The sequence below is a fragment of the Hippocampus comes genome, unplaced genomic scaffold (genome assembly GCF_001891065.2).
Source record: "Hippocampus comes isolate QL1 unplaced genomic scaffold, H_comes_QL1_v1.1 scaffold167, whole genome shotgun sequence".
In the NCBI taxonomy this organism is placed as follows: Eukaryota; Metazoa; Chordata; class Actinopteri; order Syngnathiformes; family Syngnathidae; genus Hippocampus; species Hippocampus comes.
Genome location: NW_017805502.1, coordinates 140,311 through 166,553, shown reverse-complemented (window position 1 = coordinate 166,553; position 26,243 = coordinate 140,311). Strand labels below are relative to the sequence as shown.

General features: G+C 43.9%; 1 protein-coding gene across 3 annotated transcripts in view; it reads left to right on the top strand.

The window, feature by feature from the left end:
* wnk3 (WNK lysine deficient protein kinase 3) overlaps positions 1-24,951 on the top strand; it is a 49,374-nt gene extending 24,423 nt beyond the window's left edge. Inside the window, exons 5-25 of one of the 3 annotated variants that reach the window (XM_019877299.1) lie at positions 1,205-1,362; positions 1,462-1,550; positions 1,635-1,854; positions 2,897-3,188; positions 3,272-3,387; positions 3,826-3,987; positions 5,625-8,291; positions 8,525-8,568; positions 8,887-9,022; positions 9,108-9,224; positions 9,851-9,952; positions 10,033-10,081; positions 10,166-10,318; positions 11,532-13,012; positions 13,380-13,626; positions 16,345-16,439; positions 16,518-16,846; positions 17,798-18,033; positions 18,108-18,203; positions 19,430-19,593; positions 20,561-24,951. In XM_019877299.1, the coding sequence (XP_019732858.1) occupies positions 1,205-1,362; positions 1,462-1,550; positions 1,635-1,854; positions 2,897-3,188; positions 3,272-3,387; positions 3,826-3,987; positions 5,625-8,291; positions 8,525-8,568; positions 8,887-9,022; positions 9,108-9,224; positions 9,851-9,952; positions 10,033-10,081; positions 10,166-10,318; positions 11,532-13,012; positions 13,380-13,626; positions 16,345-16,439; positions 16,518-16,846; positions 17,798-18,033; positions 18,108-18,203; positions 19,430-19,593; positions 20,561-21,142 (7,535 nt within the window). In that variant the 3' untranslated portion in view covers positions 21,143-24,951. Of the gene's footprint in view, positions 1-1,204; positions 1,363-1,461; positions 1,551-1,634; positions 1,855-2,896; positions 3,189-3,271; positions 3,388-3,825; positions 3,988-5,462; positions 8,292-8,524; positions 8,569-8,886; positions 9,023-9,107; positions 9,225-9,850; positions 9,953-10,032; positions 10,082-10,165; positions 10,319-11,531; positions 13,013-13,379; positions 13,627-16,344; positions 16,440-16,517; positions 16,847-17,797; positions 18,034-18,107; positions 18,204-19,429; positions 19,594-20,560 lie in introns of all 3 variants that reach the window. The other 2 variants (XM_019877298.1, XM_019877296.1) reach the window with 2 other exon arrangements.
* The last annotated feature ends 1,292 nt before the right edge of the window (positions 24,952-26,243 follow it).

Genomic DNA, 26,243 nt, shown 5'->3' with positions numbered 1-26,243 from the left:
GTGAAGTGCCCAAAGTGTATACTTTAGATGGGTATTGACAAATGCTCTAAAATGTATGTGTGCAGCACTTCCTCAAGCTTAGAGTGAAAAGCCTGTACAGTATACCATGCATTTATGAACAGTACAGGTCTATAACTAAGAAATACTAATATTTCAATAGAGGCTGACTAGTATGGCATTTGACACGCTTCAAAGCATGATTCCCAAGAATGTTTTTGTCTTGTTTTACAAACTCACAGTTTACTATTAGATTTGAAAAAAAAAGAGCACTTTCTCTTGTCTTCAACTTGTGTGAATGAGAGAAGTGTGCTGCAATTCGCCGGTCTGCGCATTGGAAGGGGACGGGCCTGAGCACACAGTTACAGAGTGTGGCCACTACAGACCCACGGGAACAGCGCAGCAAAAAGTCAATACATCAGTGACAATTTGACTGACTAATCTGCCTGATTGGGCATTAATAGGGATAAACAGGGATGGGTACCGTTCACCGTTCAATCTGTTCGGTTCAGATTCTCGGTACCTGGGAATCAACACCGGTACTCAATGGTACCAATTTTAAGGACATTTTTTTCCTGTTGTTTGCAAAATAAATAATAATTTATTTAACCCAGGAAGGAGTTCAAATAATGCATATAACATTGTACAATTAACAAAGTATAATTAATCCAAACGATAATTAATTACACAATCCCAAGTGCAAAGCAAAGAACACCACAAGGAATGAAGTGAAACAGTAATACATGGAATGAAGATAAATAATAATTGTATTAGTGTTTGTTCCTCGTGCAGTTGTTTTTCAAGGACGCAAGGTACCCCAAGCTGCACCATCACTTTGAATTCACCCTGGACTTAAATATAGCAAAAAAAATGACAGAAGAGGACGTGAACGAGACCCACGCAAATAATTGTTGGGATTGAATTCATCATTTGAATGCACCCGATGTGGTACAAAATGCTTTGGTTATTTCACCCATATGAAAACCTAAATATGGCAATGCTGCGTTCAAATGCAGCATGGAAATTCGATAACTCTTCTACTGCCGCACAGTTGTACGCTCTTCGGAATCGAAAGGTGGCAGCATTTGATTTCACATGAATGGGTTCTCTGTATTACCGACCCAAAATCGGTCCATCCCCCAAAAAGGAGCGTCTTTGTTACCCATCCATAGGGATGAAGCTGCAATTATCTGTTGTGCTTGAACAGGAACCCCCGAGTTCATGGCTCCAGAGATGTATGAGGAGCATTACGACGAGTCTGTGGATGTCTACGCCTTTGGAATGTGCATGCTGGAGATGGCAACTTCCGAATACCCTTACTCCGAGTGCCAAAATGCCGCTCAGATTTATCGCAAAGTTACAAGCGTGAGTCAATTTGGCACGAGTGAAACATGCAGGTCAGGAGTTGAAGTGATCATTTTGTGAATAGTTTTTTGAAACTATTTCCTGCATGCCTTTCTGCAGGGTATCAAACCAGCCAGCTTTGATAAAGTGAACGACCCCGAGATAAAAGAGATTATTGAAGGGTGTATTCGTCAGAATAAAAGCCAGCGGTAAGCAGGATTCTTGTTTTCAAGCCAGACCCAGAAAGTTTCTTGCTTTCTTTATTGCTATCCGATCTTTCCGTGCATGCGCAGGCTGTCCATCCGAGACTTGCTGAACCACGCGTTCTTCGGTGAAGACACGGGGGTCCGCGTGGAGTTGGCAGAGGAAGACAACGGCACCCAGGACTGTTTGGCTCTACGGATTTGGGTTGATGAGCCCAAAAAACTGAAGGGGAAACACAAAGATAACGAGGCCATCGAGTTTAGCTACGACCTGGAGAATGACAGTGCTGAGGAAGTGGCTCTTGAGATGGTGAGGAAAAAAACGGCAAATTTGTGTTTGCTCAAAGATGGACTGTAATCTAACCGAGTCGTAAAATCCTTTGAAAAATACACGCCTGTGGAGAATACTCCACTTTGATTCAACCGTAAAAATGATTTGTTTGTCTGTACCTGTTTATAATATGGCATCCTGATTTGCAGGTATCCATTATCATCAGCTGGTCGCATTTGTGCAAGTGCTTGTTTTTAATGCTCCCATAACACAGTTTAACACTCTACACTATTAAACACGATGGTTGAAAGTGACCCTCTGTTTTTATTGTTGAAGATAATCTTGGTAGTTGAGAGTTGCTATTTTTGACTCTTTAGGCCAATCTCCACTTACACTTTTCCTGTTTTGAACAGCGCGCCAGGAGGGTGTGTGAAGACAGAAAAAAACCACCTCTTTGGATTTACTTCATTTCAACATATACACATGATACAACTGTGTTAAACTAACATGTTATTTGATTATTTATATAACAGGTTGTAGACACAGATACGATATGATGGTGGAAGGAGCTGTTTTGCATTTTCTTGTTGAGTGTTTAACTTGTGAGGTGTTGGACAGATCTGATACCGGCTTGGCCACCGCTTGCATGTCTGATGTTGCTCACCGTAGCCCAAGGGATGCTCAGGGACTTTGTGTGAATGCTCAGTCGCATGGAAAGTTGGAGCGAACATTGGCTGAAGAGGCCATCAGCTCACAATACTAGAATCCACAACTGAGGGCTAGTCAGGTTCACTGACTGGTGCTGTGCTGTGATATGACGACGTCAGCTGTGAGGACAATTCCAACCTCCAATATTTCAACTATGCATCATATTTTTACCAACATTTTGGTCAAAAGCCAGACTTTTATTCCTCGGGCTTCGTGGGACAACTGTCTAGAATACGACAACATCGGATTCCTCCTTGCACTCTTCAAGACAAATTATACATCTTTGTCTCTCTCTCTTTCTCTCTCTCTCTCTCTCTCTCTCTCTCTCTCTCTCTCTCTCTCTCTCTCTCTCTCTCTCTGTTTCTTGTCACAGGTAAAGTCAGGCTTCTTCCATGAGAGTGATGCCAAGGTGGTGGGCAAATCAATTCGCGACAGAGTCAATCTGATAAAGAAGTCACGGGAGAGACGGCAGCAACAGCTGCTCCAGCAACAGCAGCAGGGACTTGAAGAAAGACGCGACTCCACTCTAACTTCCCACACTTTCCCCCATTCATCCAGCCCATCATTAATGGGGGGCGGAACAGCCGGAGGAGGCGGGCAGGAATCTGACAACCTGCCTGAACTGGACCAGCATGTTGTCAGAGGGGCAACGCTATGCCTGCCAGGTAAAGTAGAAACCAGAATGCACTTCATCACGACCCTGAAGACATGCTAAGTTTCTTTTCATTCTCATTTTTGGACTTGTTAGGGGAAAGTCTCGGGTCTGCCAGCTGTGAGTCATATGCTAGCGGACAGAGCCAGTCACACTCTCAGTTGGGGGAATCATTAGCTCCCCCGCAGACTTCTCAGCCCATCGCTACTTCTGTATGTATCACACACGTCACTTGGGCTCACTTGTAAATGACACCAATTATATGTAGATCACAAGTATTCCCTGCTATATCGCAGCTCCGCTACATTGCACATTCTCATTCATTTCAGTGGGGAAAGGTGATTCGGAATACGAATGTTTGCAGTTTCCAACATGGTCACCGAACAAATTAAACACAGATGTTAAGGCATCACTGTACTTACCGTAATACCCTCACATGTGGGAAAGGGGAGCCACAGTCATTAAGGAACATGCATGCATGTGCACAATCTAATATGTAGAGTATTTTCTATGAACTTTATGATCGCATTTTTTTGTGTTCAAATGTTTACGATGTATTTACAAAATGTGTTTAGATGTTTCACGGGGGATCCCTGTATCGCTTTTGTTCAGAAATGTAATTGCTCATCCACCATTTGATTGGTCTGTAGTGTACCGCCGTACCGGCTAATCCTCCGAGGCTCCCAGTTGGTGAGAGTGGAGCTGTTCCAAGCTTGCCAGGTGGCCAGAGTGTCACTTTGTCCTGCATCACTCAAAGCCGAGGCCCGCCTGTTGCTCAGACCTTCCTCCAGCCCAATGCCGTGGTTCAACAGGTATCGCCAAATATAGCTCAGCAGTATTTTTAGGGGAAAGGAGCGATAACTCAAACTTGTAATCAATTGGGAGTTGCCGCAGCACTCCACTGTCGTCTCGATCAGGGTTCGTATCTTCATCACTTGAGTCTATCGTCTTCTATACGTTGGTGGACTTCAGTATTGCTTTGATCATGTTTCATTTTGTTGAATGTTTTTCTTGTTTCCCTATGTCTCTTGTTGATTTCATGTCTACTTGCTCGGTTTTGTTTCCACCTGTTCCTTGTTGTTTTGTTAGTTTGTTTGTCGTGAGCTCCCTGGTTTCTATCTGTCTCAGTCTGGCCATTGTCCTTGTTGCATCAGTCTTCTGAGTCACAAGCAGACCTCTTTGTTTTTTGGCACTTTTTCTTGTTTAGCATCTATCCTGCTGCGCCAGCAGATTTTGTTTTGCTTGTTGAGAATAAATTCTTTTTGGTAGTCTCTTTTTTACTGCCTTTGGGCATTAAATATTTATTTATTTATTATTATTTTTTTTTTATCAATCGAAAAACGAGTCAGGAGACAAGTCAGGATGTCTCCTGACTCCTTTTTTTTTTTTTTTTTTTTACATTTTGTACATCATACTTTCGGCTAATACTGGGGAGAACAAATTATCTGAAATTGTAAGTTTACTTTGTATCAATTCTTTTGTCTTTCTGTTTTTAATCGTTTGCAAGTTGCTTCACCTGAAAACCAAACAAATCACAGTTCATCCAAACAAAGCTGTGCATCGTGTCCCCTTTCCTTAACCCTCCTTCTCTTGATGACTCTTTACCAGATGATTTCCATGATCCTCTGACACTTTCTCTCAGACTGCATGCTACACGGGTATTTCCCCAGGTCTTTAGTGGAGATGTAATTGAACAAAATAGCAATTGAACATCTATTACAGGATGTTAGCTGGTCCTTAAAACGCCTTGGAAAGACACTTAAATCCACTCTTCAAAGGTTTGAACACAATAATAATAATAATAATCATGCATTATATTTAAAAGCGCCTTTCATGCCACCCAAGGACACTGTACAGACAATAAGAAAATACAATGTATAAGCTTTGGACAACTGTGAAGAATTACCGGTTGTCAAATTCGTAACTACGCTGCAATCAGTCAATTGTATATAACGTGTCCAAAATATGAGTGCAAAATGACTACAGTATTATGGTGTAATAATGAGCCCATACTGTCTTGCAAACTCGTAGTGCTAAAATTAATGAATGATGTCCTACAAAAGTCTTGAATTTTGCTTCCTTAAACCTGCAGTTAGTCTGTTTTCGTGAAAAGTTTTACGTGAGGGTCCTCCACTCAAAAAAATGTGGGAAATCCTGTCATATCAAATGTGTTAATTGTTCTGGCCAAGCTTATTCTTACCTAATGTTTACTACTTTCTCTCCCCCCCCACTACCCCCATCCCGCTTCTTTCAACACGAATCACCATTGTGTCATATCACTACACAGTCACAATCATTTCCATCAGATGCGTTTCAAACAGCCACCCCCCCAGCGTCACTGGCCCCCTCCCAGTCATACATCAGCTCTGTTTCCCCACAAGTTCTCACTTCATCCATGTCACTCAGCGATCCTGCTGGGCTTGTGGTGACTATTGTTCCCCTCACACAGCAGCCCCAGCCCGAGGCCCCTCCCATGCAGCTTGCTGACATTGTTCAGCAGCCAGCACCCCAGCAAACACAACCTCTACAGACCATCGTTCAGCCACAGCACCGTGGTCTCGGTGGCCAGAAGTCGAGCCTTCAGCAGCAGCAAATGGAGAGCCAGCTTGCTCTGTCAGAGCAACACTTGAGCACCACTCAGCCTTCAGTAGGACAGCTTCAACAGAGCCTTCCAGCTGTAGCGGTCCTGAAACATCAACATGAGCCTCAGCAGCAGATCTGTGTACAGCAGAGCCTCCCCCCGGCTCCACAGGACCAAGCGGCAAGAGTAGGTATGGTGCAACACGCTTTGTCGTTGCCACCACCGGGAGAACATTCTCAACCAGTGAAGGACCCTTGTGAGCAGATCACCACCATCCAACCGCAGCAACAGCAAACCTCGAGACAACTACAACCGCAGCAGGGAGTTTTCCGGCTGGAGCAACATCAGAATTTGATCCCACTTGATCAGCAACAAGCTCAATTACAGCAGCAGCAACTGGAGCAGCAGCAGACCCTTGTACGCAAGCACTTATTGGATCAGCAACAAGCTTCTCTTCAACAGCAGCATCAAGCCATGCAGCAGCAAGCACATTCACAACACCATTTAGGGCAGCAGCAGCCCGAACTGTTGTATCAACAAATGGAAAGAATACACGAGGAGCCACCGAAGCAACAGCAGGTGGTGCATCAGCAGCCCCAGCCGACTCAACAAGAACAACAACAACAAGAAGCTCTCTTCCAACAGCATCTCCAGCAGCAGCTCGTCTTACAGCAGCAGCAACAGAAGACTCAGCTGATGCCGCAACAAATCCAGCAACAAGCTCTTCTGCAGCAGCAGCAAGAGATTCTGCTTCAACAAAAGACCCCATTTCAACAACAGTTTCAAGAGCAGCAACAGCGCCAAGCTGCCATCGTTCAACTTAAGCAAACAGAAAAACAAGAGGCGGTCTCTTCTCTTCAAAGCAGCGGTGAGCAGCACATACAACAGAAAGAACCTGAGATGCTTCAGCTCTGCGCCCCTCAACCAAGCAGCACTCAGTTTGTAGCTCATAACCCGCTCACTGGCGAACAAGCTGCACTGATAATGCAGCAGCAACCGTATTCTACTCCACTTGCAAGAGAATCTCATATCCCACTCGGGCTTCCACCTAGCGCTGAAATGATTCAGCAACACACTCGTCTTGGTTACCCAGTCGTGGCATCAGGTATCGTCCCAGCTCAGGCGCTCCCCCAGCAAGGACAAAGTCAAAGTCATGGCCACAATGTTCCGCTCCAATATGGAAGCCAGTCGACCACGCAGGCAGCTCAGATCATGATTGACTCCCGTGTTGTTCCTGTGGTTGTAACCACTCAAGGACAGGCACAAATTGTCATCCAAGCCCAGAAAGTTGTAAGCGCTTATCCTGAGCCAACACCTTCTACTACAACCCAAATGTCTGCTCAGTCAGTCATTCCGGGTCAGCCTTTGCAGCCAGGAGTCTACCAGTCCCAACCATCGCACTGCCAGAACTCTTCTGCTGACGTTCAGATCATGGGCCAGCAAAGCCAAACTTCTGTCAAGCTTGCAGCAACAACAATTCCTGCTCAGATACCGCAGGAGACTCTTCTTCATCCCGATATTCAAATGCCAGACATGCTTCAGTCTCAGCTTAGGCAACAAAATCCAAGCCAGGCGCTTCTCCAGGCCCAAAGTCACATTCCGGCTAGCCCTCTGACCACTCAGTCCGGCCCTCCGAATGACTACCGATCCCCGTCACTTAGACATGATGTCATAGATGTGACACGGCAGCCAGTGCTGCAGTATCAGCCGGTGGCCATGTCTGCTGGAGCCAACACAGCCGGTCTCAATTCTTGGGGAGAGCCTGCATGCATTGTTACCACTGCAGTCGATATTCCAGTGGTCCTGGACCAGCAGCAGCCGTTAGGAAGCACCGCAAATTCATCAGCAATTCAGCCAAGCTCCCAGCCACAGCAGCTACAGACATTTTCTCAAGCTCAGCAATCAGCACCTCCTTCCCTAATCCAGTTGCCAGTTGAGCCCATCCTGACTCCGAGCCAGCCAAAATGTCCGCTCAGTCAGGCCGCGATTGGCAGGGATGAGGCGGAGCTGCCGGCACAACGTCAGCCTGCTCCGCATCCCGACGCACAGCGAGCCCCCTGGAATGCGGCGCATCATCATTCCCATGTTACCAACCTCCCGTCCTCGCACAGGAGCGTAACGACAGGCGTCGGATCTTCCTCCCAGCTCCAGCCAAAGCACACGCCGCCTGCACTCACTCCCGCACATAACAACATTCAGGCCCAGTCCCAGACATGCATTCAAAAGCAGGCTCATTGTCACGCGCAAGCACCAGCTGCCGAAGCGCCTCTTCTTCTCCATGCCGTCTTCCCCGTACATCACATAGTCCTGAGCCCCTCTCACCCAACGCCCCCCCCGCCATCACTACCATCCCGCCATCCTCCTCCTGCCACCCCTGCGCCAGAGCTGTCGTCGCCACCAGCGGCCCAGCTCACCTTACCGGGGCAAGGAAACTTTGGACCTGCCACTGCTATAGACTCACTTAATTGTCATGACCCCAAACTACCCCAAGCCTCGCTGCAAGACTGTGACATTTCCCTGCTCGGCATTTCTCAGGTATAGGAAGAATGTCTGCAGATGAGTGTGACTGTGTGATTTCAGTGCAATTGTGCTGGTGGAATGAGTGAGGGCATATAAAAGTGTCGTTTCAAAACTAAAGCTTCTTCATCCTAACGAGTGCTGTAGTTGTTCATATGTTAGTGCTTCACTTACATTCATCGCTGATGTCATTTGTGTTCTTTCGCTGTACCTTTTTGTGTTTATATTTATTACATCAATTTATTCCTCAGGATTGTCTACCCCTGTCAAATAGAGACCGCCCTTCCTCAACTGGGTACGTCTGACTTCATATGTGTCTCTGTGTGTCCACCATCATGCATTTTAAAATCCAAATAGGTTTCGTATCAGCTTAATACAAAACAGCTTCCAGCATTTCTTAAAGTGACTTGCAATGCTTTATGCTTTTATGTTGGAATTGTTGAAATGAATTGAAAAGGCAAAATCAGATCAATGAAACTATCTTCATTGTAGTCATCGTAATGACAAAGGAATGTCATTTTGCATGTATGCTTATTATTTAGTATTCTATATACAATGTCCTTCTCATGTACAATAAAATGCCTAGCCACTGAAAGTACTGTGCCACCCACAGGTCTGTGCCAACGAATGGAGAAGAAGCTCCTTTGCTCTTGGCCAATGGCAAATTAGAAAAAGTAAAGGGCCAGAGGAGAGCGTCTTCTCTGAAACCTGAGAAGGTTTCACATCAGTTTCAACTGAGTATGCTTCAGGTGAAAACACGTATCAACAAAGAACAAATGTATCCAAGAATACATTTGCAATGATGACATTTTTTTTCTCGTTGTTCGTACCAAGGTGTCAGGCAGTGGCGACAACATGGTGGAGTGCCAGTTGGAGACCCATAGTAACAAAATGGTGACGTTTAAATTTGATTTGGAGGGCGATGCACCAGAGGACATTGCAGATTATATGGTAACCTGCTCACGCATAACATTGTCTGCAGTCTTTCTGAATAATACTTTATCATCAGATATTAAGAATATCAGCACTAGCTCATACAAAGGCAACAAATGTTATCCTGGTCAACGAGTATGTATTGAAGGGGTTACAAACATGCCCCAGTAACACTGGTCAACAGCAAATTTTAATCAGAGATGGCTGATGTGACTGTAAATGTACTTTGGACACTGATTAAAAAAACAATTCTTGGTGATTTCCAAGGGATTTGCCTCAATCAGCCCAATTGGAAACAAATATCCAAAAGAGATTTATCCATCCACGCACGGTCTTCCGCTTATCGGGGTTGGTTCATGGGGGGCAGCAGCTTTAGCAGGGAAGCCCCAATTCGCCTCACCCCTGCTACATCGTCCAGTTCTTCCAGTCGAATGCCAAGGTGTTAGCAGACCAGTCGGGAGACATCCTGTGCTATATCCTGGGTCGTCTCAAGAGAAATATGCAAGGCAAAGTTGCCGAGCTTTTTTGGCCAAGTCACCTAATGTGGGTGGAGCATGGCGTGAAACTTAAATGATTGTTTGGAGCATTGGCCAGAAAAATGCTCACAGCTTTAATGATTTGTTTGTATTGGATTTTGTTTCCAGGTGGAGGAAGTCTTTGTCCTCGATGTGGAAAAGGAGAAGTTTGTTGAAGAGCTCAGAGCCATAGTTGCGAAAGCACAGGAAATACTTCAAACGCATTCACTTGTATGTACATTTATGTCTTCCATATCGCCTGTACAATCTGTGTTTGATTCCTGATGATCCTTTGCATGTTTCCCAATCAGACAGGGTCAACCGATCAGTTACAAGTCAGTACGCCCACGAGCTCTACGTGTAAGTTAATAGGAGTCTTTTCAGTTTTTGCCAATAATGCGGCACCGCAGAACAAACGGAAAATATGTGTGTATGATTCCTCAGCCGACTCCGTCCCACACTCGTCTCCGGTGGGACGCTGGCGTTTCTTTATCAACCAGACCATTCGCCACAGAGACTCTCTCTCTAGCCAGGGGGCAGCCATGACACCTCCCACCGGAGAAACAAGGGCACTCCCAGCCCCGAAAACAGATACAGGTGAGCTCAGGCATCACTTACAGCATACTGATATGAAAGCATAACGGTAAGATTAGAGCAAATTCTTTGGGAAAATTGGCATTTTGCTAAACCGCAACCTGGAAATGCCGACTGGCCAATCACAGTGCGGTGCAGAACAGCAGTCGTGACACTGCGTGATGAAATGAAGTAATACACTTTAGAATTTGTTTCGTGTTAAGTATATTTGGGGTAACCATGTGCTTGGCGGACCTGCACAAGTTCCACGTTGTCCCACAGAAATTTGAAAGGGAAATCTTCTTGTTGCTGTTTTTGTTTTTGTTCTTTTGCACCGATTCCGAAACTTAAGACTATGTTGAGTAGTTTGAGTAAACCTTTGGCGTCATCCATATAGTCGCTTGAATTTGCAAAAACAATCACACCTTTGCCTGCTAAAATGTTTTTGTATTTGTAAAATATTAGTAAGCCGTTTTACCTTTCCAACCAAAATGCTACCATTATTCCTTCAGTGACGAAGAGGACGAGTCTTTGTGGAAAGCTAATTTGGCTAAAATGAATAGGCATGAATTTTAAAACCTTAGGAATAGGCAATAATATTTAATCATTCAAGAATTAAACCATTTTGTCTTTCTAGCGCAAGACCTACTCTGCTTGCTAAAGCCAGTCAAAAGCACCTACCACCATTTCCAGCCTAAGTGAAATTGTATTTATTTATTCCGATCCCTTTATTACTTTTTCTTGGTTGCACTGCTTCCAACATGTGGATGTCACCACTTTTGTCCAATCAAATTTCAGCCTCTGCGTGTGGCCATTTTAGTCTAATCTGGCCACAGCCTTTACAATCATTTTGCGATGGGACAGTTTCCTTAACCAATCACCATTCAATTTCTTCCTAAATGAGATCGGCATTCATCTGTCCTCTGATTGGTTAGTCAGGTTTGACGAACAAATCAAATCTGTAGTGATCTGCACACATTAAGAAAACTTTTTATCTTCATACTAATTATTAACATCTCCAGTGAGTCCGATGTATTCATCGAAACAGATTAAGTTGGTTAAATTAACATCAAACAGGTATTAAATGTCTGGCCCACCACTGCATTTTTTGATGATGACAATGTCCATTATTTACAGGAGTGTAGCAGCTAATAATTGAGTATTATAGGCCATGGCTGTGAAGCTGATCAAGTTATCAGTACCACAAACCACGTGTTTGTTTCTCTCTGCTTTGTAGAAAAAGAAAGCTCCCAGAGTCTGGAATCCTTCAGTGGAGTGTCCTCTACTGTCTTCGCCCCCTCTGTCACGACTGCACCCACTTTGCACGCCGCTGCACCTGAAGGCATTCTTGAAGCCTCTGGCCCTCAGACTATTTCAGGTGGTGCCAAGCTGCAAGTCGTCACCACAACTTGTGGCCACCAAAGGCTCAGTTTGCCCATTTCCACGGCAGTGTCTCCTACCAGCAACCTTAGCTCCATCCCCACTGCTGTACCTGCCACGCCCTTCACCGCTGGTGCTGATGGCGCAGTCAGCCAAGCTGACTTAGAGCAGCTGCAGCAGACCCTCTCCCAAGGAGGCCAATCAGCTGCACAGCAGCAGTTGCAGCTTAAGCAACAGTTGCAGGCAGCACCGCACCAACAACAACTGCAGCAGACGCAGGAGGTATACCAGGAACAAATTCAGGTACGGCAGCAACAGGAGTTTGTGCAGCTGCAGCAGCAGCAACAAACACCACAGATGACGCCGCATGCGCTGCTTGAGTATCAGCAACAGCAGCAGGCTGTGCCTCAACATCAGTCGCACACGGACCATCGGCAGCAACAACTAAACACACTGCAGATGGTGTACACACCAGAGCAGCAACAACATCAGCAGCTCGTTTGTAGTCAGGTGGCGCAAACATCCCAAGTCTCAGCTGACCTGCCAACACGGCGTTGCCAGACGCAAAACGCAGAGCGAGAGGATGTGTCGAGCACCGCCGACACGATTCCTAAACAACACCCGCTCCCCAAACAATCCTCTGTACAGCAGTCCGAGTCGGATGTGTCCACGGGAGACATGAGCTTCACAGACGACCCGATGCCGTGGCATCCTTCTTCGGACTCGTCTTTGCCACCTCTTCATTTGGGAGCGACCGAAGCCTCCTTCATCCCTCTGTCCCTCACACTCACCCCTTCCCCTGCGCAGCCTTCCTCGGTGGCCGAGTCGGACAGCGAAGGTCCCCCCAAAATAGAATTTGGAGACAATCGTATGAGGACGCTGGATGAAAAGCTGAGGAATTTGTTATATCAGGAGCACTGCGTCAGCGGTGCGTCTCCAGCCGGTGGGGCTGCGTCTGCACTGACGTCAACATCGACGGCCTCCACATCTGCAGGTGGCGATGAGTCTTTTGAGCCACAGGCGTTGTGCATCCCACCCCCTACTTCTGTCTCAGACGCATCTCCACACTCCACGTCCTCCACCACCTCCTCCTCCTCCACCTCCTCAACCACCACCACTCCTGACCCTGAAAGCTGTGAAGGACCTCGGGAAGGCTCTTCAGAAGTTTCCCAGTCAGCCAAGCAAGGCCTGATGGAGTTGCAGCTTTGCCCATCTCATTCTTCCACCTACTCTACCGCCACCACCGGCACCACACCCTCTGCAGCTTTTCTCCCCGCCAAACAGGATGTCCCTGCTGAGCCACAGCATCCTCCTGTACCAGGAGAACCAACTATCCTAGTGAGTGACTAACACTCATCAATCATGGCTTGCATACAGTACATCTCGACGGTATAGTGGCCTCCTGTCTAATTGACGCCCGGTGTGTTGTCCGCCTGAAGCAGAGTACATACCATTACTACATTACAATAGATGCCAAGCTTTGCAATTTTCAGAACAATCACTTTTTGTCTTATTTGTTAAAACTGGTCAACTTACAGTTAAGTCATTGAACACCCTTGGCCACTTGATGAGGAAATCCACTCGGTAGTCAGTCCATATTCAGTTGAATGATGTCCATTTCAATGTGATGCACCATGTTTCTTGTTTGTCCATCTTTCTCTTTAAAATGTCTCAAGCCCACTCTTATTTGTCCCAACTGTTTTAGGCTATAGCCCCCCACTCTGACAGCAGCACCACTGAAGAAGCATTGCGGGCCCACCGCCAGCAGATCCCCCTCCGGAATGGAGCGCAGCAGCATAATGCAGGAGGTGGATATTTTGGCCTAAACCTGACATGTCCTAGTATCAGAAATCCGGTTTCTAGCAAGAAATCCTGGACTCGCAAATTCAAAAACTGGGCATGCAAATTGCGCCATTCCGCCAGCTTGTTCAAGAAGCCCAGATTCCAGCAAGGTAGCGTGCTCTTAGGGATTTCTAAAGACACTGATTGACTGACTGACTGACTGAGTGAGGTGAGTGACGAGAGTGGAGTGTGTTGAGTGTGTTGAGTGTGTTGAGTGTGGTGAGTGTGGTGAGTGAGTGAGTGAGTGAGTGAGTGAGTGACTGAGTGACTGAGTGACTGAGTGACTGAGTGACTGAGTGAGTGTGATGTCGCACTTGTAAATGGAAGTCTAATATCTAGTACTAGTTTTAACATACTGTAGACAATTAACTTGCTTAACTTGCACCAAGTGTTGATGTCAAACATAGATGGATAACCCCATGTTTGAATATTGTTATGTAACTGCATTGCAGTGAACACCCTGCTAATTCGCGGTTCATTATTTTTTTCGTTTTTTTAATCCCTTTGGATTTAATCCATTTGAATCCCTATTGTTGGCTTTAGTCAGAAAAAAACAAATCACCAATTCACATTTTTTGCTCTTTCTGGAACTGCTCTCAGACTCCACAAGACGGCGCTAAAGGCAATAGGTGAATCAAAAAGTAGTAATTGTGGTTGAGGAAATACAGTGGTGCCTTGAGATACAATTATAAAAGAATTTAACAGTATTTGCCACATTTCTGCTTCAATTCACTGAACATTGTCCGGCTCCTTCTGGTGTGTACGCCTTGGCCTCCTCCGGGCAGTCTAAAATGGGCACATGAAGAAGAGGTTCACAACCGTGTGTGTGTGTGTGTGTGTGTGTGTGTGTGTGTGTGTATATTATATACACACACACACACACACACACACACACACACACACAGGCATTGAGAGTGTACAAAGTACGTACATCTCGCATCAGCAGCACAAGCTCAGACAGACACATGCATCGTAGTGAAATAAAAACTAATCTGAAATAAAAAAAATATAGGACTGTATCATTGCGGTCTTAGGAACAAAGAGTTATACAACATAGCCAGCTTCCAATCGCGGCCGGGACAAAGCCAAAAAGGACCAGGCTTGGAGAATGGGAAGCGAGGAAGTGCCTCACACGTTAAAGCAAAAAACGACCGGACGATGTCGCTTATCTTGAAAAATATGGAAGTCGGGTCACTTGTATCTCAAGGCACCAGTTAGAGAGACTCTACACAGGCGCTTCTGGTGCATATTTTCAAAATCTGTCAGCTTTTTTTTTTCCCCAGGATAATGTCAAATGTTTGAAATGGTATTCAAGTGCTTATCAAACTTTGTGGAGTATTTATAATTCAATCTGTTAATACAAGCATTAGGAACATTTTAATACTGGAACATCGGCTACTCACTATTTGGTTCTCCCTATCTCCCGCGAATAGCAGGGGTTTATTGTATCCCTGTTCTATGATCAGTGCTGACATTATTGCTCTTGTGGTTTTTGTTTCCACCATTTGTGCTCAATATTTAATATTCTTGGCACTCTTTCCTTTTGCATGGGTTGCATGTGGCAAGATGAGCGCTGAATAGTGGCGCGTGCATGGGGAGTGGGGTGCCATGTGCCTTGATTTGACAGCAGCCCTTCCCTCCCCATCCCAAGTCCACAGGCAGTGTCAGCTGCGTCGCTCTCAGCTCACCACCACAAAAAGCATCTTAAGGGGTGCACAATTGCTAAGCTGTATTCAGTAGTGATTCTCAACCAAGGTCTCGTGACAGGTCACTCACTTTTTTTGTTTATTCCTCGCAAATTGATCTTTGCCCAGTTATCTATGCCAGGGACGTTGGAGCAATGATCTCTTCCGTGAGAGGGCGGAAGGTACAAATCAACCTGTTGCCATTCATGCAGCAGAATGAACCACCCTTTAAAGCGGCCCACATTTCATGCAAAGCCAATTTGCGAGTAAATTGCGATGAAATCTTTATTTCAGTAGCACGTCCGCCTCATATTGCAGAGGTGCAGGGTTAAATTCCGGTTCCGGCCTTCCTGTGTGGAGTTTACATGTTCTCCCGTGCCTGTGTGGGTTTTCTCCGGGTACTCCGGTTTCCTCCCACATTCCAAAAACATGCATGGTAGGTTGATTGAATGATTTAAGTTGTCCCTAGGTATGATTGTGAGTGTGAATGGTTGTTCTTCTCTGTGTGCCCTGCAATTAGCTGGCAACCAGTTTAATGTATCCCGCCTACTGCCCAAAGTCAGTTGGGATAGGCTCCAGCACACCTGCGACCCTTGAGGACATTCATTTCAACTGAGCAGTATTCATTTGGCTCAGACTGGTTTGATCTTTGCAGTTTTAGCTCTTGGATGTTAGGTCGCTTTGTTCGTCAAGACACCATATGCATGTGTGGCTGATGATTGGTGGAGAAGCAGGAAGCCAGCCAGTGGTGCGCATGGGTGGGAATGTTGTTCATAAGAAAGATTTTATCAGAGTTTTAGTTATGTTTGTATTAGAACTGTCCTTTTTTATAAGCCGACAACTACCAGCTCCTCACATGCCTGTACAGTTCTTTGTACATCATGACTCACTTTACTGATGTCGCAGTATTTTTTCAATACACAACTCACAAACCTGCATGCAGCCAAAATACTCTATGTTACAATTAATAATGAGTGATTTCATGGATGGATTTTTAACACGACTGTATCTTTGTGCTCCATGTTTGTCTGTATCTGCATGTCCTCTCTCGTGGACATTATTCTGTGTCTGTCTGCGTGTTGTGTATATTTATGTATCTGTGTCTCTCTTGCTCCCCGTTATCCCTTTTGGTTTTTACCCCAGTCTCATTATCAGACGGCCGGTCGGCTGGTCAGTCGTTCAAAGAAATGAAGGAGGTGACCCCGCATCCAACTCTGTCACGCAAAGGACGATTCCATGTATGGTTTTGATCTCACCGTTCATTTGTTTGGACAAAGTACACAATGGTGATGTTTCCCCTCAACTGCTCTCAACAGGTGACCCCTGTGCCTCAGTCCTCCCCCCCCAAGAATGCGTCATCAGGCTGCGGCAGCACTCACAGAAAAGTGGGCCGCTTCTCCGTGACAAAGGCCGAGACGCAGGATGAGCAGACGGATGGCTCCCCGGTGGCTCCTGTTCTGCTCCGGGAAAGGAGGAGATCTCGGGCAAAGGAGGCCGACAAAGAGAGGACGCCAGCGATGGCCCATCTTTCGAGAGGGCACGGACATAGCCGCTCCCCCGTAGATAGCAGCGATGATGATGACGACAATGCGAGTGAGTTGGAGGATGACGACCTGAGAAGAGAACTTCACAAGCTGAGAGAGAAGTAAGACAGACTTTCTTTTCACTCAACCCTCCTTTTACATTCATTTCTCAGGCACAACAGTCATAGGCCTGGGTCACTCTTTTAATGAAAAATACCCCCCCCCCCCCAAAAAAAAGGTTCAAATATGGCAATTTTTAGTAGCCAATTTAAAATGTTGAAAAAAGCTTGAGAACAAATGAGTCTTGGATGCTGAACTGTCTAACGCGGAGATTCCCAACCAGTGTGCCGTGGCACATTAGTGTCCCATGAGAGATGGTCAAGTGTGCTACGGGAAATTGTCCACTGTCAATTATTTTCTCCACCCCGCCAAAATGTTTTGTGAATCAATCCATGCCAACCACATATATAGTAACAGTCAGAACACTCGAAAGTTCTTCCACCAGATGACAGAAGGCACATTTTTAACCTGTGTATCCATCCATCCATCCATCGCGGGCCTGCTATCCCAGATGTCTGGGAAGATATGGAACCACAGTCATTTGCTCTTGTCAAGTATCACGTTAATACATATTTTGACATGCGCGCCTGCTGCTGCTGATGTGTAATAAAGCAGTGATTTTTGCTTGATTTAGCCTATTAAATTAGTGATTCAACTTGATTCTGATATTGGTGCGCAAGGGTTCATGATAGAAATTAAAGTTACACTACCAACTCGAGTGACGGGGTGTTAGGGGATTGGAAACCTGTGTTTTGTTTTGTTTTTTTTTTTTGTTTTTTGTTTTATTTCCTGCAAAGTGGACATTTGGGAGATGCAAGCATTCCACTGATTATGTATTATTTCTACATTACCTCAGCAACATTTTATTACGTTATTTATTACCATAAAAATGCAAGCAGAAGATAAGCATTTTTTAAAAAACATGTTCCCACCAAGCGTAATTGATATACAGGTATGGCAACTCTTAATGTCTGAGCTTAATACAACACATTGACTGCGTTTTGGACATTCAGGCACATCAAAGAAGTGGTGTCGCTTCAAGCCCAGCAGAACCGAGAGTTGCAAGAGCTGTACAGACAGCTTCGTTCCCAAAAAGACCAAAGGCAAAGTCTTCCTGCTTGCTTGTCTCGGAGCCCCACCCTTCCCGCAGCGCCCCCTCCTGTCTCCCCTCGGCGACCCAGGCCAGCCAAAATCAAACTGCGGCCGCGACCTCACTCTCACATGGATAACAACGGAGTCACACATGCTGGTAGATACATTGGCTGTGCTCATGATTTCTCGCTGGTTTTCGCTGTGTCATTATTTTTGGTACTCCCTGTGCAGCATTCCAGCAGTCGAGCAGTTTTTCGGGTACGGAGCAGAGTGGAGGACCTCCTCATTGCAGCTCCAAGGATCGTTCCTCATTGCCTGTCAAAAGAGGTATGCCACCAGAGGTGGGAGTAAGCCACTTGTGTCCAAGTCTCAAGCCATAACCAAAGTGTCAAGTTACAGTGGGGGAAAAGAAAAACCTCAAGTCGAGTCAAGTCGGTACATAGTTTAAGCAAGTCTTAAGTCAAGTCATGTTCAATCTTTTTCTGTCACAATATATACTGGAGTTGTAAAAATATATTGTACAGATCAAAACACAAACAAATACAGTACATTTATACAGTAGTACTAAAAATGAAACGCACACACCGGAAATATATTTACGTCTCTAAAAATTAAACAATAGTGTACAATTAATTTATGTACATAGACTGTTTAGAAAAGTGTTTCTTTTTTTAACGAACGTTTGCATGAGTCTTTACAGATAGAAATATATCTAACTGTGACCATAAATATTGAATCGTTATACTGTGTATGGGAATAAACGTACTGTAATCATCAGATTTAGAAACTGCATCATTATGTAAAAATAAGAAATGTTTTTGGTACCAATCTGTTTGCCAAATCTATTTATCTCTGTAAATGGGTGAATGAGAGGCATTAACATTGTGCACTTTGTTGGGTGTCGCTTTATGAAGTTTAAATCAAGTTGATTTACATTCATTTGCGGGGCCCTGTCTCATCAAATATGGCAGACATGCTAACGTCCAGAAAAGCAGCTCAAAGTGGAGTCCACTTGTATGCTTAAACCGTGTATTAAGAGAGAGAGAGAGAGAGAGAGAGAGAGAGAGAGAGAGAGAGATTTTCATGTAAACAGAATGGTAAATGGTCTTTCACTTCCACCAATGAAGGCGCTCATAGCACTTCTAGCTGATTTCACATTCACAAACTGATGGCGCAGCATCAGGAGCAATTGGAAGTTCAGTATCTTGCTCAAGGACACTTTGACAACCCACAATCTCTGGGTTGGTTGAGACTCCCGTTCTACCCTGAGCCATGCCGCCCGCAATGACTTAGCAAGTCATTGAATTCAAGTCAAAGTCGCGCCTTTCAGAAGGTTTTGCCAAGCAAGTAATACAATCAACGACTCAAGTCGTCTCAAGTCCAAGTCATGCGACACGAGTCCCCCATCTTTGTGTGGTACTGTGATTTGTGGCCGTAGTAGTTTCAGAAGTTTGTCATAGCAGTGGTTTTATGGCAAAAGGAGGAAGTCAACTATCTGGGCGCTTAATGACAGGAAGCCATCATTGTGTCTGCATGCTTCATTTGTTGTGCAGATCAAAGCCCTGCCAGGAAGAGCACCTTCACTGATGAATTGCACACGTTGCTTGACAATTGGACAAAGGAGGCAGTGGGCCAGAACATGCCCAAGCCTTCTCTTAATCAGATCAAGCACATTCAGCAGGTGCAAGAGTTGGGAGGCTGGACCCAGCCAAATGAGGTACCACCAACACACACACACACACACACACACACACACACACACACACACACACACACACACACTAAAATGAATCCAAGCCATTCGTACTCTGAGACACAAAGAAAAAAATGGTCTGTGCTCATCATCATTCTCATGAAAACTCCCAGTTACAAACAGAGGTAGTTTAAAAATCTGAATATTTGCCTGCAATAGGTTTTGTTGCTCCTTCAGGATTGTCATGACAAACATTTAAAATTAAATTGGTAGCACTACACCTTTGAACGTCATGAGATTTGGACTTGATCGTCAGTAAGCATGTGGATAGCGGAGTCGCTGTGAAGTCAGGGGTGGCTAAACTATGGTCCGGGTGCTGTTTGGCATGATTAGGACCAAAATGATAGTCACAATTCTTTTGGATCAATATTGTAATTATGATTTTTAATCACGATTGTCTATTATGTCAAGTATATCATCTGTATTTTGATTGCATTACTTCTATTCTCATTACCATTTGTAAACAGTTTTCAGTGCAAAATGACACTTGAAAAGAGACAAAATATTAAATAACTACCAAAAAAAATTATTATTTAATTTAGAAATTACAAAGGGCTGACTGAATCAATATGCAATAAATGTGCACTCACGAAGTCCAGACAACAGATATAGGGTACAGAAGGACCCTTGATCACTTTCCAGGCACTAGCACCTCATTATGATTCTCCTCGTCTCTGATTTTAGCTGTATTTTATTCACTTGACATGGCTCTCTCTTCTGAATCCACTGAGGCTCCCGCTGCAGGCTGCGTTTGTTATTATATATGCAGCAGATCTGGTTAATTTAATTGTGGCAACCAAACCCGCGATTATGATTAAAGTTTGATTAATTGTGCAGCCCTCAATAGAGTACAGAAGGATGCTTGGTTTGGCGCACCAGCATACAGAGCAAACAGTAGCAACATTACCTCAAGATGTCTTTCCCCGAACAGGTGGCTTCACAGGGTTGGTTTCCGTTGGTCCCACTGAACCCACAGGTACCCCTGGCCGCTGCCAGCTTACCTGTGTCAGCCCTTCCCCAGAACACGGCAGGGGGAGGCCTTCCGAACCCCCCCGGGTCTCAGCCGCAAGCGCAAACGGCCCAAGTACCACAAATGCAGCCCAGTTTACACCTCCAGCAGCAGATGACCTTTCAGCAGTCTCCGCTGGGCCAGCATGTACATCATCAGCCCCGACCGCAAACCCCAATCCAGCCACAAGCCCCCATACGGCCGAAGTCTCTAGCGCACACGCCGGCTGTTGTCCAGCTGCCCGGCTCGTCACATCAAACCCAACCGCTGCTGCCTTCCCGCGCCGCCGCCTCTCTGACGGCCGTGTCCTCGCCGCCTGGCGACACTCCCTCTGCGCCCGCGGATAGCAGCGTTGCCAGTGGGGGGGCATTGGGCACTTGTTCCTCCTCATCCTCAACTTGCTGCTCCTCCTCCTCCTGTCTGAAAGCTGCTGTACCTTCCAGTGCCAAAAAGAATCACCCCACAGACACCCCTGCCTCCACGCTTCCTCTGGGACAGGAATGAAACCAAGGTTGGTATATTTGTGAAAAAAAGGCACCAGAAAAGCAATAACTGAGTGGCAGCAGGATGTAGCACAGATCCATTTGGAGTATTCGGCTGGATTTACACTACAGTATTCTTCTGCTATCCGCAGATGATGGAGAGTGAGCCCATGTCGCAAATACCAGGGGAAAAAGGGAGGACCTGACCCACCCCTTTAAAAATATTTAGAATTGCCTTCATCAATCGTTTTAAGTAACTGTATACATACATACTCAGAAATATGCCCCCTAAAACACTTGTGTATAATTTTAAACTCATTTTACAAGACTAGGCAGGAAATCGACAGGTCGATACACAGCAGGAAACTACTGCGAAAACATAGACCATTAAATAGGGTGTAAATATGCTCCCTTCGAAAAATAAAAGCATCTTAATTGCCACCGGCAACCTGTTGAGGTTATCTTCATTTAAACCAGTGACTGCAAGAATCAGTTCAGGCCAACTAAATACAATGTAATATTTATTCTTTGTGTTACTTGAATTTATTATTGTGGACCTGTTGGTTGTTGCTGCCCAGGTTATATTTTCAAAATTGGCACTAATCCCTAAATGGGCGCTCGGCCCTGCCTTGTAAATCCAGTCTTAGGTGGACTTACACACGAGGGGGTTTTAACCGCATCGGAGAGTGACGCAATGGAGTGTGAATGTGGATCTGAGAGGTTCCAGTATGATCAGATTGAAGGTGACATTGAACGCATCACCTGAGCTTTGTCAGTAGTCATACGCATGGGTCTCGTTTTTCACTTGTTTGTGTGGCAGGGAATTTGTGACGCATGCCCGGCAAACATTTACTTATCCAAACATCATCATCATACCTCCCGAAACAGAGAAAATATATGTTGATGACATGTTTTGTTTCCACTTGTCAATGCTTGCGGTGAAAGGACTATCAATTTTAAAAGTGCAATTAGTAATGATCATGGAAATTGATCAGCATGTATTGTCATGATTTGTCTGTATGTCATAAAATATTTTTGTAAAAGTGAAGTGATGAAACTTTTCAAACCGTTGGCTTCAAGCACAAATTGCTTCAGTGGACCATAAAACAAAACCAACAAACAAAAAAAGTTAGCAGCTTCCAGAATAGCCTTTATTTCCAGTTGTGCAACTCAGATTTACCAAAAGCAACAATGAAGAATTTCTGCTGTGTGGCTCATCAATCCCAGCGCTAAACTCCAATTTGCGTATTTTCAGACTAAAAGTCCCTCTGAAGTCACGTTTTTTTGTAATATTTTACTTTTTACTTCAGCCATTTCTTGCCGGTTGGTGCACTAAAAGAACGTCAACACGATTAGAGAACAGGGATTTGGGGTGACAGTCCGAGCGCTGATGATAATAATAAACTGAAAACAATTTGCACCTGAGTATAAGTCACAGTTCCAGCTAAACTATAAAAAAAAAAAAAGTGTGACGAGTCTGAAAAATAGGGTAATTACATGTAATTAATACCATCCCAGCTCATGTTACTTTTGGTGTTCAATGCTGCTTTTGTATGTAAAATTGTCATGTAGGTGTGTGACATCTTGGCTTGATTTTATCCATTTTGGAAAGCGTCATGATACTGCACCTTTACAACATATTGTCACTGTCCGGCGGAATCGGCACAACTCCAAATTCACCACTTTTAGGACCCCACCCAAAAAAAATAAAATAAATTCACAACTCCTATCCAGTCCTGTTCCCGTTCAGCATGACTCCCACTCCCATACCACTTCCATTTTTGAGGTCAAGCTACATTTTAAAAAAATAAAAGGTATGTGACTCATTTATTGAACAGTTTGTTACCCCCTTTTTCCTCACTGACTCTCTATTTCGTGCATTTCTCTATTTGTTCCCACTGTATAATTTGGGTCCCGTCTGCTCCTGTGAACTTTTTATTTTGTACTGTCCCAATCTCGCGATTCGATGTAAAGTTGAGTCCCATCCCACAGGAATTCCCGAGAAAATGTGACAATTGTCTAGTGGTCTGCTCAATGAACAGGTATTATATGTACCTGGACAATAATTAATTTACCAAATTAATTATAGACAAAATATGAACCTTTTATTGCTGCAAATGGCGTACATACTGTATGTGAAGTATGTATCCTTTTAATAATGCCTAAAAATAATGTGACTTATCAGATTCCGCACGACAGCGATGATATGTTGATTTGGTGCTGTAAGTTTGGCATCTCATGATTAAAACAGAGTTGCACCCTGCTCAATGATGCATTTAAAAATTGCTTTCGAGTGCGGCTAACCGCAATTTGAGGAGCGGCTCTCGGTGTGAAGCATGGCAATGCACACAACCACAAAGATAAACAATGCATAAAGCTCTACCATTGCCATGACTGATCTATTCAGAACCATTCATTCCAGAGTCGCAAAACCTTTATTCACTGTACTGGCAATGTTTTTCAGGTAGTGTATTAGCATTGTGAGTGATCACAGGTATCGCATTCAATCAACTGCTAACGTCATGTCAATCCAACATAAACACACACACATCAAACACTCGACCCTGTGATCAGAAATGACCAACATATGGCAGCTAATGTGTGAGAAACATTTTCGTTTCATCGGGGAATTTGCTCAATAAAAACGGTTCAAGCCTCTGCAATTTGACATCTAATGTGACCGCCCCAAGGCACAATCAGCTGCTGGTGAAATTCATCGGCTTGGTAAAGCAAACCCACAGCAGAAATGTTTCCTTCCACATTAGCTGTCATATCATCAAATATTGTGGTGACGTGCTTTGGAGTCAAGTGCAAACCGTAAAGCAACTGCCAAGTTATTGTGACCTGGCAGCTCGTTTAGATTAGCACATTTTGCCTTTTGCATTTTTCAGTGTGTAAGTCGTGTTTCTCCTTTTGACTCGCATGGAATCATTCATGTGCTCAAATGAGCCTCTCCAGGATGACTCAACCAACTTTCTTTTGTTCTTTTTTAATGTTAATTGGTGTAGTTGACCGCAAACTGTCATAAAATAATCTGTGGGCAATTTATGTGTTGAATACACACTGCCAAAGGTTCATTATGAAGGACAACCCAGCCCTCGATGTTATGCACTCATGTTCTGTGCAGCAGTATGCAAGCAGATGCATTACACTGGACTGGCTTAGCAGCATACTTAGCCGTGCAGGATGAAACTTTGCGGTGTTTCTGGACTTCATTCAGAAGATCAAACATTGAGAAGATCAAATAGTTGGGTTACTTTGGGCATCGTTTAGAATTGACCGGTGATTTTCTGGATCCTTCGCAGTCATGTCTGATACTAACTTGAATACCACAAGCTTGATTGTCACATTGCACAATGTGGAGCTGGCTTTGTGTTCCCAAAATCTAAAAAAAATAAAATAAAATAAAATTTAAAAAAAAAAGAGAAAGAGAAAAATATTATTTTTGTATTTTTTAATGGAGACCCTTCATTAGAATATTGTGATCTTAACAAATCAAAACGCTGGTTCTCATACGTGTTCCATGGGACTCGCCGTGTTTTTTTTTTTTTTTTAATACATCTTTCTGTCCTGAAACAGAAAATATTTGCCTTGTCGAACTTAATTCCTCACACAAACATCACACCTCTTGACTTCACTCTCCGATTGGATGCCATCAAAGTCAAGTGAGTCCCGTTCATGCATGACTGAGAACCAACGATGAAGAAACACATTTGGGAAATCCTAAAAAGTATGTTGCTAGTGATTTGCCCTCTGTACATTGTAACACAATCAACTTTTGCTTTTATTTATCTTTTGTAACTAATACAAATAAATGATGTCCAACATCCACATTCTTTTCTGTTTTTATAAGAACAACATACAACTATCCACTGCATCATCATTACATTATACATTGTATTAAAGCTGATCTTATCAACAAAACAAACATGTTTTTTCAGCATTCAAAACATGCAGTACACTCTCAAGTCATTATTGGCGTATTTCCATATTTCAAAATTATCTTCAATATGTTTTTTTTTTTTGTACTGCAGAATATACATTTTGAGCATTGAACTGTACAATTTTGAACATTGAACTGCACAATTACATCCAGCAGTTTTGGCCACACAAGAAAGAAAGGGGAAAAAACTTCTGGGGATTTTTTTTTTTTTATATAATTCCTGAATAGATTATTGTTATTCTTGAAAAATTGCAGAATTTCTTGAAAAATACTGCTTTATATTAGTAAGATTATAACAATATTCTCATAGTATACTGTAGTGATTCTAATCACTGTACCGTTGCACTTATTGTACTGCATGTGGAAGATCCTACTTTTTCACTTTTTCCCCCCATTTAATAATTGTCATTTTAGTTTGTTCTTCACAAATGTGACTGTTTATATGCCATTGACGTAAAGTGACAGGCAGAACAATGAAATGCTCTTCCATTAGATGGCAGAAGATACAATTAACATCGACAGGTGCTTCATACAACAGAATAATAAAGGTATGGGTCCATATTTCACACTGAGGAATTACATCTGGGAGTATATTGAGACAAAATCGTGATTGCACTTGACTGTATAGTACGATATACATTTTTGTTTTGTAAAGTTGCGTGAGATCATAGGGAGGCAAATATGTGACCAGGCTGAAATCATTTGGTGTCACTGAAAACCTTTTGCCTTTTTCCCGTTAAGTACTTTTTTTTTCGTGTAGACGCTACGAGTGTTTTCCTTGAATTACTATCAATCAAGAAAAAAACTTGATTGATAGTTACAACTTTTTTCTTTGAAAGATATGGATTTGTTTTCCTAAAATTGCACCTTTTTCTCAAAAAGGGAACTTGAAACTATTTTGGCATTTACATTTGCTTGATTGGTGTTCGGATTATGAAGGAGTCCTTAGGGAAAAAAAAAACCCATCTCCTTTGATGGTTTGAGAATCACTGCTTCAGTACCGTGAATATGTTGATCCAGAAGTGGGGCAAAATTTTGGAACCTTTTTTTTGTAGGGTCGGGTGGGGGTGTACTTAATATTTCTTTTATCACTTTTTGCTCTGTCTTCAAGAGATTATAATGATATTGATAATGCGAGTATCAGGGTGACATTGGTTTGAGTGACTCAAAACATTAAAAA